This window comes from Pollicipes pollicipes, unplaced genomic scaffold (genome assembly GCF_011947565.3).
Source record: "Pollicipes pollicipes isolate AB1234 unplaced genomic scaffold, Ppol_2.1 Scaffold_2555;HRSCAF=2994_pilon_pilon_pilon, whole genome shotgun sequence".
NCBI lineage: Eukaryota > Metazoa > Arthropoda > Thecostraca > Pollicipedomorpha > Pollicipedidae > Pollicipes > Pollicipes pollicipes.
Window position 1 is genome coordinate 28862603 of NW_023596136.1, and position 17871 is coordinate 28880473.

General features: G+C 48.9%; 1 protein-coding gene across 1 annotated transcript in view; it reads right to left on the reverse strand.

The window, feature by feature from the left end:
• Positions 1-17871, reverse strand: part of LOC119106845 (uncharacterized) — a 69602-nt gene that overhangs the window by 29592 nt on the left and 22139 nt on the right. The window contains exon 2 of the mRNA XM_037230191.1: positions 14570-14766. Coding sequence (XP_037086086.1) covers positions 14570-14705 — 136 coding nt within the window. The 5' untranslated portion in view covers positions 14706-14766. The remainder of the gene's footprint in view (positions 1-14569; positions 14767-17871) is intronic.

The window sequence follows — 17871 nt, forward strand, 5'->3', positions numbered from 1 at the left end:
AGCCAATGAATGGATTTTAACTATTATTGGCCACTGGAATGAGATTAGTGCCTCGGTTGCGGTTTGAACTGGTCGGCGGAACGAGCACTGAACGGCTCACTATGGAAATAGACGCGGGTACCATGCACAGAACGTCACGTGTTTTAAGTGACCGGCAACTAAAGGGCTTGCAAACTATAAAACGGTTAAGCTAGTAAGCCCGCTGGGATATCCAGTGTACAAGAATGGCCCCGGTCCGCGTGCGCAATGGTAAGCAAAGAATAGCTCTAAGCGCTTGACATCAGTTCAGATCGTCACCGTACGTCATATGAGCGATCGCGTGCTTATTTGGTCATATTCCTAGCACGCAAATTATGAAAACTACTCCAAGAGAACATGTCAGTACGCAGTAGAGTGGCTCATTCAGGCGCACATTGTGCAATTTGCGCCTATGCACCTTATCTTCTGGAGCTGGATATGTATGTTGTCATTACAAACTTACATTCATTTATATTGAACTATGCGTATTTGTTACTCGCATGTCTATTGGCCAACGCCAGACTTGGGGATTTTACAGGCCGTACTGAGGGCTTCTAGAATTACTTCCGAACCAAATAACACAAATATCTAGATAACAATCTCAGCAATCATTCCAAATCTATTAACACCTTGAATCTCAACGTGCTGCACGATAAAGATCATATTGTGCAGAAAGTTAGAATGTTATACTATATAGTTTCGAAATCGCTTACATGATCTCCAGATGCCTAAGGTAAGTAAAAACATGTATATACACTGGGGTCACAAAATAACACTTTTTGTTAAAGCATGGGTGCCTAAGCCCGGACTGCTTCTCCGGTTCAACGCGAGTTCAGTGGTGTCATTTTTTTCGAACTTATGTGTGTTGAAGGGTAGGCAAATAGTTTAAAATCGATATATGCACTATTTTGACTATAAAGGGCCCGAAAATGCTGATGTTTAATATTAACATCGATCTGAACGCCACAATCGCAGTTCGTAGCGCCCTCATATCACGCCGATTACACATTTCAACCATAATACCTGGCTGATGTGTTGCCTGACCGACAGCGTATTATGATTAAGGGGAGGCAGCAATAGCAGCAGTGAAAATATTAGATTGCGTGGAAATGGTACCAAAGGAATCCTTGCGACGAAAGTAGCTCGATAGTACATATACGACTATCATGATGTGGGCTCATTTGATTTCTTTAACCCCCTCTGGCCCCTTTTTAACTCATACGTCCTATGTTTGGCCTTCACCATGAGGAGAGAAAATATTGAGCGAGGTGAGTTAAAACAAGACGCACCACATAAAGCAGCATGCCACACCATTTCTCCGAAAAACAATACTTCTGATTACATCCTATGCTTCACGTCACTACACATCAAAGTGTGAGTGGTGGACGCTTGTTTTATGCGCTGATCTTGTGGCGCTGCCAGTGGGCTTTGATCACTTTCAGATGCCACTGTATCTGATCCTATCACCGTCTGCAATGCCTGCGAAAATCTCAATTACTTACACACCTCTCTCTGGTAAATCATTTTGCAGCTTTTGCACTCCATTCAAAGTCACGACAAAACAGATAGTTTTCGTTGGCTTTCCATTAATCAGTTGGCTCGCTTAGCCAGCGGCTGGTATCGATCCGAATAGGATGGAATACCAGCAACAGAGACACGTCTACCAGATCCAACAATTCTCACAGCAAGTTGACAAATGGTGTATCATATTCGAAATCACCCTCCATCAGCATAGACGACAGCGTTAAAGCGACAGCTGCGTTTTTATTACCACTGACGTCACCCGAAACCAGGCAGAACACGATCATCTCGAGCCTCCAACAACCCAAGTGAAGATGCATCATGGCCAACCGTTGGCCATGTTCCGAGCCGACCGTTGGGAGCAGCGTTACACTGCTCTGATCACGGGCCGGTCAACCTCTGGCAGTGCAGCAGGTCCTGGAACGACGTCAGGTCTTCCCAGGGGCGTCAGATCGCATCGGTGCAGACATCCAAGCGAGTACGTTGCCCACTGATGGCCCAGGATGACCTGAGGCTGTACCTGAACCTGTGCACGACTGGACCGTTGACAAACCCGTGCTCGGAGCGGCGTTGGTCGTCATGCGTAACTGCTTGGCCCGTTTGGGGCCCGAAATGGTGACGTTCCGTACGGTCTCGGGTCATGTCAGCGCTAATGAGAATGCAGATGTGGCTTCGACACCGTTGCCTATGCCAGTGGCGGATGATGTTATGGATGGTGTACCGTTCAGAAGCTGGGTCACGGCATTTTCGGATCTAGTGGATGGGTCAGCCGGTCATATCCTTGACTGGTCTCCATCTTGTTCGGATTGATACTGCCCGGTTACTAAGCAAGCTAATCGATGAATGGGAAGTCAACGGCGGCTATCCGTTTTATCGCGGCTTAGAGTGGTGTGTGAAAGTTTCCAACGGTGTTGCAGAGAAGAGTGTGTTACTAATTACAACCTGCACAGACATGGTGAATGGTGATAAGGATCAACTGCATTAACTTCCGCAGAAAGTGGAAGCCCGCCAACAGAAGATCAGCACTTTTAATAAGCATACGCCCAACACACTTTGTTATGTAACGACTCAAATTATGTGCTCATAACAATTATGTGATTGAGTAACGATGTGGCGCGAAGGTTTGCTTGCCCCATATAATCTTATTTCACTATTTTAACATGTGATTTGCTCTTGTTCGAGGTCAAACAGAGGACACAAAGATCGAAGTGATGCTAGATGGGGGCTAAGACAAAGGCCAAATGAGCCCACATCACATTTATATACACACCAAAGAAACAATTTCGTACCGAGGGTTAGTTTGACACTCACCGCGGCACAGTTAATTTTTTTTCTCAAAACTTTAAATACCCCTCCCCACGAATCATATCATCTTTTGGTCAATTGGCGCACCAGCTCGATGTTAAAGTCAGAAACGTGTAATCGACATGGTTTGAAAGCGCCAAAGGGTTTGTTTAAATCGTCAAAGTCGATGTTAATGCCCATTTCTAAGACGCCGTGTTGGCCCCGCGAGAGCAAACATGGCTCAACACTAAGTAAATTCAAGGTCTTTGCACACACACTAAATATGCATGAGTTTTGAGAAAACGTCAGCACCAAGTCGCATTGAACCGGTAAGCCAGACTAGTCTAGGGCGCCTAAGGTAAGCGTGTTTTGAGAGATCCCAGTGCATGCATTCATATAATTGGAAAGGCCTGGCATCGGAAGGTCATAAAGGATCATCTCCTCCCCAATGTCTTGTCAGTCGCATCTGGCACTCACGCTTCCGATAACGTACGTTAGTGGTAGTATGTGTATGCCAAAAAAGGGGACTGTACCGTTTTGCCGAACGTTGTCTTACCTTATGATGTGACCCTATACAGAGCGATTAGCACACCAGGTCCTCGGAGATAAGTCTCGGCCAAACGTCTCTCAAAGGAATGAATCTTAGGGAAATATCGGATCACCACTGGCTTGTTCGACATGTCCCAGGTCACATTCAACCCATCCTTATTTGAGTTCGACAAGCACAGCTCAGCGTTGTTTGTTTCGTTCCCGCACGTTTGAGACCTCATATCTATGACTAACTCTAACGGTCCTCATGTACAATCATGCTCCACTTTCTGCCCTATCTTTGGAGGCAGTCAATCCTTTCGCTGTTGTGTTTAAGCCTAAAACCACCGGGACAAGCACGACCGTCCACGGTCTGAGGTCCACCCGACTTCCCATTACGGCGGAGTCTATGCGGCACGAACGAGTGCTGCTGTTGAACGAATCTGCTGGCCTTTCAGTGCTCGCCTTATATACGGCTTTAGACCGGGAAACTTTCAGTGAACCTCTCCGGATGGCGAATAGTCCACCAATAATCATCGACCAGTAACGCCCTACGTCCCGGCGCGCGGCTTCGGATGAGGCGCGACATTTTGAAGCCGGAAGGCCAGTTCAGCGTTCCGCCGAACCTTACACCAACGTTGCCATGAAGTTGGAACTCCACCCCCAACTGTCTATACTGAAGATTTTTATTAATGGCCGAATGGGCGATTAAATTCCAGCTGTTCTTTGATAGAAGAAAAGAACATGATTTTCTGAATATGCCGGACCATTTCTGAACCAACGGCACCTGCATACGCCATGAAATGCCTTCCCTCTGGCTTCACCTTATACCTGGCTTGCGATGACAGGCTGAAGAAGATTTATGAAGAAAAGTTCCGCAAGATGGTTTTAAAAGTATCCTTAAATTGAGGAATTTCGGCAGATTACTTTCTACGCTAAGTTGAACACTATTTATAAATTTACTTCAAGCGGAAAGCTATTGAAAAACCTCTAGTAATTGAGGCGGTGTGTAATTTCGGGGCTTGGAGCAAATCGCAAACTGAATGCGTTATGGAAAACATTCCTGCCCAGAAGCGACAGGTATTACAGCAATCGCCACTTTGTAACGACGAAAGCGAGTGTCCCTCGCACCAGTTTCTCCAAAGCACATTTCCACGATGCGCTGTAAATCACAGTCTAATTCCGGCTGCCTAGCATGATATTTCGGTCCTCTGGACGTTCGAAGCGCTCATACAGCTGGATAGACAGCCCTAGCATGTCCCGTCGGAGCGCTGTTTTACTGTCTCTGGCACACGCAGCAGCGCTGACCGAGGACAGCGGCAGACCCCGAACAGCCCTCGTCTGACAGCGGCGAGCTGGCGGTCAGAGCGGGCCCTGGCGTGCCACGCCCGGGCCGTCTGGTCGGCTGCAATATTCAGCTGTCCTGAGCCGCGCGGCGGCGAGGTCGCCATCGGCCGGGCTGCTGCCGTGCGGTACCAGTCGGCGGCCTGCCGGCTGCCGCCACGGCGCGGGCGAGAGCCGAGGGCTGGACAGCGGTCTGGCTGTCGCCACGGCGCGGGCGAGAGCCGAGAGCTGGACAGCGGTCTGGCTGTCGCCACGGCGCGGGCAAGAGCCGGGAGCTGGACAGCAGTCTGGCTGTCGCTGCGGCGCGGGCGAGAGCAGAGAGCTGGACAGCAGTGTGGCTGTCGCTGCGGCGCGGGCGAGAGGCGAGAGCTTGACAGCGGTCTGGCTGTCGCCAAGGCGCGGGCGAGAGCCAAGAGCTAGACGGCAGTGTGGCTGTCGCTGCGGCGCTGGCGAGAGGCGAGAGCTAGACAGCGGCCTGCCTGTCGCCACGGCGCGGGCGAGAGCCGAGAGCTGGACAGCGGTCCGGCGGCCACGGCTAAACGGCTGTCGCGCCGGTGAGCACGCCGCCACCACCTCCACAGCGGAGGGGCTCTGTTTGAGACCGCTGGGTGAACCGAATATAGAGGTGGATGGAAGTGAAATCCGCTGTATGGTCGGACGTGATTCATCTGACAAATTCGATGATTTTGGTAAAATCAAATAGACATAACAAATGGGCACATATGTCATCGATGTGAGCTTATTGACAGATTCCAACGTCAGATCGATTATATTTGCTTCCGTCATAGGCTTTTCATCACGTAATTTTAGACGGATAAATCTTTCGGGACATCTTTCTCGCAGTCGGGGAGCGACGAAAGTTTGACAAGACCAGGAAAAATCAGTTAGCACTTTTCAGCGAACTAACCAGTGAGTGAGCTCAGCCAGCAAGGAGTCGAAGTATCGGGTTTCTGGCGTGCGCTTCGAGAGCGCCCATCGCCCCGTCGTGGGGCGTCGCCGGCGTCGTCGCCGGGCCGCGCCGACGCTACACGGGTGTCAGGACCGGCGACCGAGCGGCCCGGCGCCCGCTCATGAGGCGTTTATGACCCGTCACAGCGAGCCGAGCTGACAGATACCACTTCCCCTCCCCTCCCCGGCACCGCCACCGCCACCGCCACCGCCGGCACCGCCGCCGCCGCCGCGCAGCCGGCCCTAACGAGGCGGCGTCGGCTGGACCGGGGCACGGATGCAACGGCACATCATCGTGGTGGGAAGTGCATCCTGAGACATGGATTCAAGTGACATTTGAAAAGTGGTACCAAGGCAACCTCACAGCCTATTTGCATTAGTGATCAATGTGTTGTACTCGCCTTCTGTTGCGCCTGTATTGCGGAAATATTACAGCGCAATAAGATAGCGTCTGGAAAAGCACGATGCCTGATGGACCAGGTGAATGCCCTGCAACATTTCACATATTCCATGGCAAAATTGCTGTGCCCAGCCCATCGGCTTCTTATTTTTCAATGACAGAATTGCACTCCATAAGTCATAATCGGCATCGTGATTGTAATCGTAACCGCTACATAATTATATAAAGATTACAATTACATAATGATTGCAATCGATTGTAATCGTAATCACTTCGATGATTTTTGGATTTTTCGGGCGTGTCGACTGCCGCGGTCGTTTTGCGCCTAGACACAACCCCTTTCAACCAACGGCAGACATAATCAGCTGTTGTGATGGAACACGTCCCACATAGGCATTCGTTGGCACTGTTTAGCCAGTCTAATATTGCAATCTTTTGCGTTCAGAATTCTTATGCTGAGTTATCGACGTTCAATATGCCAGGAGGCATTGCTTAAACGACGTTGATCCCGAGACAATGTTGCCTCGGGATGTCTTGCTGTGCATATTCAAGCACAGCACTCATGTCCTACGCACCAGTCACAGTCAGTCATAAGCATAGCTTGAAACGTCGGGGATAGACAATGTGACCGATATTTGCTCTGTGAAGTCAGTTAACCAGTACCTGCTAGTGTACTGCGGGTTAACAACTCTGTATAATACAACTGAACTAAATGCATTTCTTGCTTTTTCAAACATAATATAGCCCAACCGCCAACAAAGGTTGCTTTGCTTACTTTGGTCTTGAATTATTGCATGATATTTGACCAAGAAATCCAGCTTAGATACTCTTAAAAGGGGAATGGTGCCAAAAATATATCCCACTTAGTCCAGGCAGTGATGGTTAGCCTGTCACTGAAGTAACTGCCCGTGTTGAAGGCGATGATGCTGTCCGTTATTTGAAGCCATTCCGCATGCTCCACGGTTTCAGTTGAAGCCAGGGCAATTATCCGTCGGAAATGGACTCGATGCATGACAGCCCTTGCGGGGCCATATAGCCATCGAGATCCCACAGCAACACACAGCCACTGCATAGTGGCTGCGCCTGAGTGACGTATACAAATGTTGTAACTTTCGCATTGAAATCATGTCCGCAATCTGTGCTATACGGCAAGAACTATAAAGCCGAACACAGCCCCCGCACGACGGAGCCATCCTGCACCCCCACCCCATCATACAGAACATGACCTGGGGTGGCAGAGCTTGGCCTGTCGATGGTCGGACTGCTGTGGCCGATCTCCTTTGCAAGCAAACCTGGCCTGCTCTGATTCTGGCGTGACAGTTACAGCAAATCAAGGCTTCGATTCAGGTTTCCCACGCCTCTCAGCGTAGGTTTTGTCACTGACCACAATGCAATTAAGCCTCTTCAGTGCAATTTCCCTTTCAGGCACTTTACCGGGTCCGCGCATGTCTGACGTCCCGTTTCCAAAGCCCTTTCGTTCATATGAGACAGTGTCATTGCTTTCCTTCCTTTCAAGCGCCATACACTTTCTGCTGCGCCCGCTCAAAGTGACTGCGAAATGGGGTGGAGTTCTCCAGCCGGACAAAGAATGCGATCGTTCCTCTCGCTGCCAGTGGAGTCAAACATCGCTGGCTGATGTCTGTTTAGACGGTTGAAAGTGACAATGCCGTACATGATGTTACCCATAACCGTGAAAGAACATAAGTTGGAAAGATTCGGCGCCAAATTCGGCGACAAAAAACAGCCAGTTGTTTTCCATTTGGTTGCCATGATTACTAAGTGTGAGCTGTTTACACTTGTTGCCATGACTACCAAGTAAGCCGGGTGCCAGGCCATCCGTAGATCAAAGTTTGCGCACAAACAGCTATTGAATTTGTTTCACACAATGAAGCCATACTAAAGAAGCGGAGCGTATTCCCTTGTGTGTGTTGAACCTTCCTCATTACCCTCATTCCCTTGGCTACAGCGGCATGCTACAGCAAGTGTACTCAAACCGAAATGATCACATAAACTTTTACTTGATCATGAAATGAGCAGAGCCTGAAATGTCTTGGGATTTTGTATCTGGTACACATAGTGCGTGAAATACGAACTGCTGAATTGTTAATGCGTCAGTCGTGTAGAACCGCTAGCGACCAGACAAATACTCTGTCGTATTTATTAGTACAGGAGCTTACAAATGGTAGCCATGTGCGTGTGGTTCAGTACAAGTCTTTTGACCTTGTCTGACCACTGTAGATCCGTTTAAGGTCAAAAACGGTGAGGTCATAAATATTTAGCAAGTGTGCCATCATGTTAATAGCACTTGTGTAAAATTTTGATAACATCGTCGGCTATGGTGCGGTATACGAACACCTTTCATTAATTTTTAGGTCATGCAAGGTTAAAGTCATTTACCACGTGACCGATCTAAAATCACACTAAAATCACTAAAATCACACCGTCACGAGACCTGTGCTATCCTCAAGCGAAGCACGTATGCCTCCTTTTTATGCCTCAGTTCCTTCCAGTTCTGGAGTTATTCTGGTTTGCCGATTTTTTTGTTTCGGTATAGCTCTTTCCCACAGTTGTGCAATGAGGCGTCCTCGCCTACCCTGAAAAGGGCATGACCTCTACAGTTTGACCCCGCGACCCGACTGAGATCAAACTTTCAGAGAACGATGCATTTAGATGACCGAAGGTAACAAAGTGAAAGTAATTCGAAGGGATGAGGGTGTTATCTTCTGTAAGATTTATCATGGAACGTCCATTTATTAGCAGCAGTTTCTCGTACATTCCGTTAAAGCCGAGCTAAACTGGGCTAACATCGAACCGCATATGGAATGTAAGCAGGCACCAATAGCTGCAGACATTAAATGTTCTTCATCGAAATAGACAGCGCACTGAGTTCACGTATTCCAGGCAACGAAACCACGAGCCAGTCAACACAGCTCCGTCTTGTGCTTGAAGGAGGTTTCAGAAACAAAAGGAATTTTAAAGCCATCGCATGTTGTTTTATGAAGTTGAATGATATTAACAAATCTTATATACTTTTTAATCAGTGTATTGACAGTGTATTGGTGTATCGGTGCAACTTAAAAAGGCGACAAAAGAACTTCTATTTGATTAACAAGGCAACTTTTCTGTTAACCAACCAGCAATAGGCAAACAATCTCCCATTTGGAACGGCTAAATTAAACGTCTCCCATTTTACGCCAGTGTGCTTTTGCATAGACGCATCAAATTTGTCAGCTATAACCAAGCTCCAACGCGTTTCTTACAGTGTCGAAAAGATTAACATACGGTTAATTACAAAACGGTTAAACGGAAAACTGTTAAAACGGTATAACCCATTACTATTCTGCAATCTTGATCGGTCATTGATAAAGGCATATTCTTGAATCCCGACAAGTTCACACTCTTAAATAAATTGTGGCCCATAAGTTACGGCAGCTTCTGTCTTCGAAAGAGTATCAATGAGGCATTCACTACCGACGAACCAGGCTCATGTCAGACGCGTCTTAAAGGCAAGGCCCTCCCGCAGCGTCAGTGCTAAATTATTTTTGTGGGTCCAGGTTGATCCCCTCAGACTTCTGAAAACCAATCAGGGAAGTCATTACCACTGCCTCGCATCTCTGTTTGGACCAAACGTCTCCAGATCGATGGGCCACCGCACGCGATGTCGCCCTAGTTTGAGAACAATATCGTGGCCGAACCCAGGCAGTCATAGTAATAGGACGTAATGGTGAAACGGCTATCGAAATCCCCGGTGCCCGCTCTCGCCCCTTTCCATGCTAATACGCTTGGCTGACATTAACAGGGGCACAGTTGGCAAAATAAATTGGGCTGAGCAGTGAAAAATGACGAAACCTTGACACAAAATATCCCAGCAAACGGTAGTATCTCCGGATTTCATCACTTTTTTTCTCAAAGGAGGGTGAGGGGAGAGACTGAAGGTCACCCAAATGAGTAAGAAGTAGAGGAATGTTCCTTTTTTCGGCCAAACGCACGCCCGTTGCTTTCGAAAAGCATTTGAAGTAGTTTGAAGTAGTCCAGCTTATCTGTAGCCAACATCCTTGTATCTTAAATTGTTTAGCATTTGCCATGCATTCCAGATTTGGACGGCTGCTGACAGCTCTAATGAGGCAAACACCGCGAAAATCAAATGTATCTGAGTTATCCCTTTTGTAATTACTCGCCATATCTTTCGAACGCATCTACAGGCTCACACTGGCGGATGACCTGATCCATGCTGGCTGGTGGGAAGCGGCAAGCAGGATCCGAATGCAATAACACGCAGCAAAGGGGGGGGGGGGGATCAGTGTGAAGCAGTCTGAGGTTACTGTCTCAGGTAAGAGGTTAGGACGTGATGTTGGAGCTCACAACACAAGCCTATCCCGCGTAGGCGTTACGCATGCTTCTGACATTCCTTACACATGTGAACAGCTGGCTGCTCACGACATTAAGGACTAGGTATACCGCTCACACTTATACACTGCTGTCTTTATACGTTTCCATGAATGCAATTGGACGCTAAGTAAATGATAGACATCCTGAATGCCGCCATTGTCTTCCCGTTTAATCGCTTTCAAACAGTCTGAGATCTCGGTATTCAGTCCGTGATCCCAAACACAAGCACCGGTTTTCCTGCCGTCATTAGCTTCCGCAGCTGTTGCAAAGCCCGTTATCACAATCAGCTGGCGTTGAGCACCACTGTACCATGGAGCGTGCCAAGGCGCTTGCGTGACCAGGTTTTGACGCCCGCCGTTGATAGCATCCGTCGTTCGGCTTCTGATCACGACCGCTCTAGCCTCTGAGCATCGCCGCGGTGTACGACCGCTCTAGCCTCTGAGCGTCGCCGCTGTGCACGTGAGCTCATGACGCCACTTCGGCGCCGGCGTCGCCCGTAACCGTCGCCGCTGTGTACGCGCGTTCATGACGCCACCTCGGCGCCGGCGTCGCCGCTGTGTACGACCGCTCTAGCCTCTGAGCGTCGCCGCTGTGCACGTGAGCTCATGACGCCACCTCGGCGCCGGCGTCGCCCGTCAGCGCCGCCGCTGTGTACGCACGCTCATGACGCCACCTCGGCGCCGGCGTCGCCGCTGTGTACGACCGCTCTAGCCTCTGAACGTCGCCGCTGTGCACTTGAGCTCATGACGCCACCTCGGCGCCAGCGTCGCCCGTCACCGTCGCCGCTGTGTACGCGCGCTCATGACGCCACCTCGGCGCCAGCGTCGCCCGTCAGCACCGTAACGCCCTCCAATCAATAGCAAGCATCGACGCCGCCCACTTAGCCGCGCCACTACACATCCAGGCGTTAGCCGTGCCGGCGCCATCACGAACTCGGCACGGAGCTGGTGCCGAGCGGTGAGCTATGTCGGCGGAGCGCGCCGCGACTGTGCTGCACAGACTGCTCGGACACCGGCGCAAAAAAGCGGCCTGCAGTCTTCCATTGCGCAGCTCCGTGAGATATCTAACTCTCGGTTCCGGCAAAATGCGACGAATTTAACTGCATGCAAATAGTTTTGGTTTAAGGTTTGTGTGCGCGCTTGCATTCGTTGACGTTTATATTCACACTTGATGAGCCATTTTGACATGCGTCTGACGAATCAAATCGCAGGAACCACATCTTCCCACTGCGCGGTTGACCCCACATGCATGTTTCAAGTCAGGGGACAGCGTATCCAACCCATCCTTGTGTCGTGCGCGTCAGCTGGCGGTACACAGTGGCGGATCCAAGATTGTGCGGTCACATAAACGATTAAGATCGAGTGGTCACATAAACGTGATCAAGCGGTCACATAAACGTGATCAAGTGGTCACATAAACGTGAAAGCGAAAGAGAGCCGACGTAAATGCCATCTCCTTTGATTGAAGCCTTACACATATGCACACTTCCTACCATTTGTTCAATTATTCCTTCCAATTTCGTGTTGCTTAAACAACTGGATTAACTCCAATGATATCGATAGTGCAAGACTATCCAGCTGCTTAACAAATCAGCGGCATTACGGGATGGAATACTATGTTACAACCCTTGGTATATTCTAAGCAATATTCCAACGATTTGATCAGGCGATGTGGTCCCGTCCAGCGTACCCCGAGCAGATGTGAAAACCCAGGCGCGAAAACGGTCTTTTCCCATTAGTCCTCCAACGGATTTCCGCCCTTCGTGTCGCCTTGGGCGGGTGGTGTTGAGTGGGTGTATAAATTTGTTTTGCTTCAAAGTTCGGGTAGACCCTTATGGAATGGCACATGCTTCCAAATACGGTATCACATGAATAGCTATGCTGAATTACACATGAAGAGCATTTGCATGCTACAAACCACTTCTCATTGAATAAAAAGCTCTCGCCACCGTAGGCCATCAAAGTTTGAAATCATCGACATTTGCCTCAAAATGTTAATTTCGAGATTGAAATCCCTGGCAGCTTAAGGTCATCTAAGCTCGACACCATCAAACCACGAATGGAAAAGTTCAAAGTTCGGGACCATACAAACATGGCTTAAAAATGCAGCGGATGTCTGGATAGAGGCTGAATGTCTGCACCTGACACGAGCTCGACGGCGTTTGAGATTGCATTAAAATTCAGCTAGGGCAAAGTTGGACGGCAGTGGTTGTTGCCCCGTTTGCGATGACCTTCAACCTTACCTTTATTTGATGACGTCTGGATGACAGAGTTGACAGGACTGTTGCGAATTATTTTTTAGCAAATTTTGAAAAAAGCAGTCTGTTTTTTATGGCCATTAATCTCATGAACTCTGCAGAACAGGGTTTCCGAATGTTTACAATAAAAAGAAATTTGTGGAAAAGCGCTCCGTCAAAATTTAAAGATCTCTTGGCGGGCCGGTTTTCAAACCCGAGAATTTGGACGACGTCTGGAGGCCAAGGTTTAGATGAAGAGGAACGTGGTTTGTGCCACGGAAATGGGATTGTCAAGAAGTACGTTAGGACAACGTTTCAATGAAGTCGTAGCAGTCTGGTACCATAACTCCGCATTTTTAAGACGCCTGGACGCTACATTTTTGGATCCAATAAAAAAACAATTTATACCATGCAATGTGAGCTTTTTGCAAAGTCTGGTGGGAAAACGCTTGAAGGGAATCGTTAAAGTCCGGTTTTGCTGCCCTTGGACTTTGACGACCTCTGGAGGCCAGAGTTTCAATGCGGTGGACGATGTTTTGCACCATGGGAATGAACTCTTCGAAAAATACATTAGGGCGAAGTTTGAAGAAAATCGTGGAAGTGCGATGCTCGTTTGACCACGAATGCGGATATGAGCTGTCCTGAGACGCGTGTGCCCCGAAGACCTGGCAGAATCCTGGCACCCGGCCCACCCCCTAAACTCGTGGGCCACGAGTGGAGAAGGGTCAGCAGCGTATTTGGATTATGGTACACTGACTTTAAAGTAAGTGTGGCAGCGAGTAATTACTTTTTTCGTGATTCGGCACATTCTTTGATCAGGGAATCCACATACATGCAATATATTTTTGTCTTTAACAAAATCATGGTGTTTATCAAACTTCCCTGTGCTGAAAAAATTCAGTTGGATCTTTCCTCGGCGCTTATCAGAAGTGCGAAACAGTGCACGCGACGCCAACCTCCAAACCAGCTTTCCACCTACGTTAGAGGCTAGATGGTTAAATCATCTGTAACAACGATTTTCTTTCTTGATGACCTTCCAGAAGATGAACACTTGAATAAATTCCACTGACTTCGAGATTGCGAAAAATACATCCATACACTACGATGTACTGACAGTGCTGCTCAGTCATTAACTCCTCACAACGGCAAGCGCGCGAAACTCCTCGAGCGATGAGGGCGCTGAGATGCATAAACACCGCCGACTGCGTCGCAGCGCAGATGCGCAACGGTCAGAACAGTCAACGGCAACAATGCAAGGACAAGTCGACATTGCTGCCTGACGGGAAACTCCATCTCAAGCCAGGGTCAGTATCACAGTTTGTGCCATGTGTGATAAGTTCATTAAAAGAACAGGGAGGGCCACAAAGCCCTCCAGGATGGGACAAATGCTAATTGCGAATATGGGCCTTTTCAGCTCACAACTAGGCCTATGGCTTAGACAACAAAAGAAACTCATGGCTCGCCTAGCCAACATATAGGGCCCAGGCAAAGGCATGCCTTCCGGGCAAATGGGGAAAACTCATGGAGAGCCTCGGAACAATTGAGAGTTCTCAGGGAGTAGACATATGCACACGGCAAGAGCGTAAGGTCACTGGGCAGCGTAATGCACTCCAAATCCCTGAAGCGACGACCTTCTCAACATCCCAAGAGTTCTCAATTCAACCTTCTCAGCCACCGAATTGCTGTCTACCCACGGGCCTCTCATATTCTTTTGGTGCCGTTTCTGGACGACTGGTGGCGAGAAGATCATCATTTTGTTGCACTTTTTGTGAAAAATCTGTAGCCGCTTGGCCAGCGTATGGCCCACTCAGAGCCCAAGGCAAGGAGGAGGGGGGGGGGGGGGGGGGGGGGGGGCTCGTGACCAGTACTCCTCTGGGTCCATCACTGGCTGGACGGCTCACCTGTCAGCAGGGAGAGCAGCACGGCGCAGAGCACGGGCGCCTGCGCTGCCGGCCCGTGCCGAGCCGCCGGCGCCGGCCGTGCTCTGGACGGACGACCCTCGCTCCGGCCAGGGCTCCTCCAGACAGACGTCATCATCCCAGGCAGGCCCAATGGGCCCGAACCGAGCCGCGGCCACCAGCAACAGCAGCACCGAGCGCTGCAACACAGGGGTAGACTGGTGAGTCGCTCGGGAAGGCGGAGCGCCGAACGCACGAACGCACTGGTGAGTCGCTCGGGAAGGCGGAGGGCCAGATGTGAGTTCGGCGGGGATGTCGTCTGGTGCACTGTGTGTCATGGAACCGACGGGTTTGGACGGCTGCTAAGGAGATAGCGTTGGCCTCCCCAGCATCATTTGGCGATAGCCGGGGATATAAATGGTGTGATGAGTAATGTACGTAAATATTGCGTGCAAGCATGCGACCCAACCAACCAGATGTAAGTTGATACACCGATTTACTCGATGCATTTATTTGGGCTAAATATGGATAACATGCTTCATAGTTCAAATCCGCGTGTACTCAGCAGTTTAACCTACATTCGACCCGCCAGGAATAATTATACGATTCCGGAGTTAGTCTGGATTATAGGCAGTTAAGCATGGATTGGACTGGATCGATGCAGTTGCGCCCATTTTACATCCTTTGTTCCACGAAGCGCAATTGCCAACTCGTGCAAACGCCCGGGAGCAGAAATCCATTCCTGCGTCTTTTCCCTCAGAGAATGCTGCATTTCAAAGTTAACGTGCGCATGCAAAAGGTAGCGATTAAAAGTTGCCAGGTATTCGTCTATTTCAAAGTGCCATTAGCCATTTTTTACAAAGCGATCGACGCTTAAGCGTCTCCGCTATATCGGCTCCAAACGTTCGTATTGCCAACACCACTTGCCATGATTTGGCGACGCGAACTTAGATGAAGGCATTCGAGCACCGTTTTCAGATTCCGTCGATTGCGGAGATCTTTTAGTACACGGACTTGCGAGGTTATGGCCGCCAACGGCGCTATTTTGAACGATTAATCTGGCGTCTTCACAAGTTGCAAGAGAGCCCTGGACAACATAGACAGTAATGCGAAGCGATGCTCGTCAGAAGTGTTTGCGAGAGGAAGCGATAGATTTCCACGCAGGTAATCGAACTATGTCCTTGACGCCATCACTTCAGGCTCGGTGCCAGGGAAAAGCGAATACATATTTGAAAACTTTCATACCGAAAGAAAGGACTTTGCACGGCAATCGACATCAGGCCTTTTCCGACATTCAGGCCAAACAAAAACAGGCAAGGATTCCTAGGCCTATGGATCTACGGTACTCCCAAGAGCTGTCCTCTCCTCGGTTTTGGGACACTTTTTACATTCTAAGAAGATCCAAATATTATTTTTGGTGAATTGATGTCTAAGGCATGAAAGGTTCTCCGCCAAGCAAGGAGGAATAAACTGCACGTTGGGGAGTGGGCAGGGCTGGGGTTTGAGTCCGAGTTGGACCGAATAGCATGGGGTTGAGGTTTGAGTTTGAGTTAGACCGAATAGCATCATGCACCGCCATGTACAATGCCTGAAGTACCCACCTCACCGTACGCAACACCTGCAACACTAGGTGCGGATCCATGCCTACATTGCACGCGTGACGTATACATACGGGAGTGGCTGTCAACAGGGTGCCGCAAAAACAGCAAAATTCCACATCAAACCACTGTGGACACCACCAGATTGCATCTGCGCCTCCCCGAGCTACGGCACTACGCTGTCCAGCGCTGCACCGACTGCGCGACTCGAAGATGCATCCAAACCCGACTGTCTGCACTCGACACATGCAATCAGCTTAGGCGTTGAGCACCACGGCACGCTTTATGGAGATGACCTGCGGTGATTGCGCCGTCACAGTTGTCAGGTGATGAAGCTATCTTATTCCCAGCCGGCGTCATTCAGTACGCGACGCAGCGATCATATCATGCAGCCCGTAAAATCGCACCGCGCGCAGTTTCCATTAAAAAGTTTGTGACAGTCTGGAACCCTGCTGTCACATCACCTTCAAAGCTGCTGTAAAGATTTGCCTTTGCTGGCAACCATGGTCCGGCTTTGGCCCATTAAAAGTCGGTGCAGTTGGAAGATATTTGTTATGTCTTACACCACAAGATCAATGTTTTAGTTGCCTATATATTTCAAAAGTTTCGCGTCGCTACACAGCACTATCTGGCATTGATAACAACTTAAGGGAGTTGAATTACTCATCATCCACTCGAGCGTATATTAAACCGGCAAACATTTACGGCGTCATTCATAGAAACCGTGTTCGTCCGTTTTCAGTTGCTATTCGACGTTTGGTGGTCGCTACACGTGAGCGGACATATTAGCCTATCATATATCACGTGTCAGGTGCCGGACTTTGCTAAACCGTGGGTACAATATTCCGCCTTGCGTAACACGCGCTCGGGTGGGGGTGGGGGTGGAGGCGATTTGACTGTCTCGAAATTTTTTCCGAAGTGATATCCGAACGGTGCAAATTTGGCATAGCTGTAGAAAATTGAATAACGAAACTTTTGGTGCGAATAAAATTAGATGTGCGTTGTAACGTCGCTGACCAACAGCGGGTCAAAGTCAGACCATATATTCACAGAGGACAATTGCTAGGAATCGTTCAATCTGACGCAACAGCAGAGTGTTAGACGAAGTCATACATGTCTGAGATAGTTCCTTGTAAAGCACAACTAACTTAACAAATTCGTTGACATCGGATCCGTACGGGAGTCAGACAAAATTCAAACCAACCTATTTTTTACTCGAGATCTTCCTGCGTCAGGTAGTTTCTGGAGCTTATTATGAATTTATTGATAGCAGAAACTGCATTATATATCTTCTATGGACTTCTTGGAGGTCAGAATAGGTCACTGGTCCAAAACAACCCAGGTCAACATTTTGTTTTAAGTAACATACCGACTTGTGCAATTATTGAGGTTATTCAAATGCAAGAATCCAAACAGCGTTGTCTGATTTTGGTCACCATAACCATCTAAAAGCCAAACAAGGTCACTGACCTTAAATGAACACCAATACCTTCTGCTTATAACTGGTATCTAGGTTCGCGGTGGCTGTATGTGAAGGTTGGAAGACACTATGGGCACCAATGTAGCGTTTAACCTTATTTGACCTAATGGTCATGACCTAGGAATTCAAAATTTTGACACAAGTGAGCTCACTGCAGGCCAACACACTTTGTGAACTTCGTGTGTCTAACTTTCTTACTTTCTAAAATTTTAGTGGGTCAAACTGAC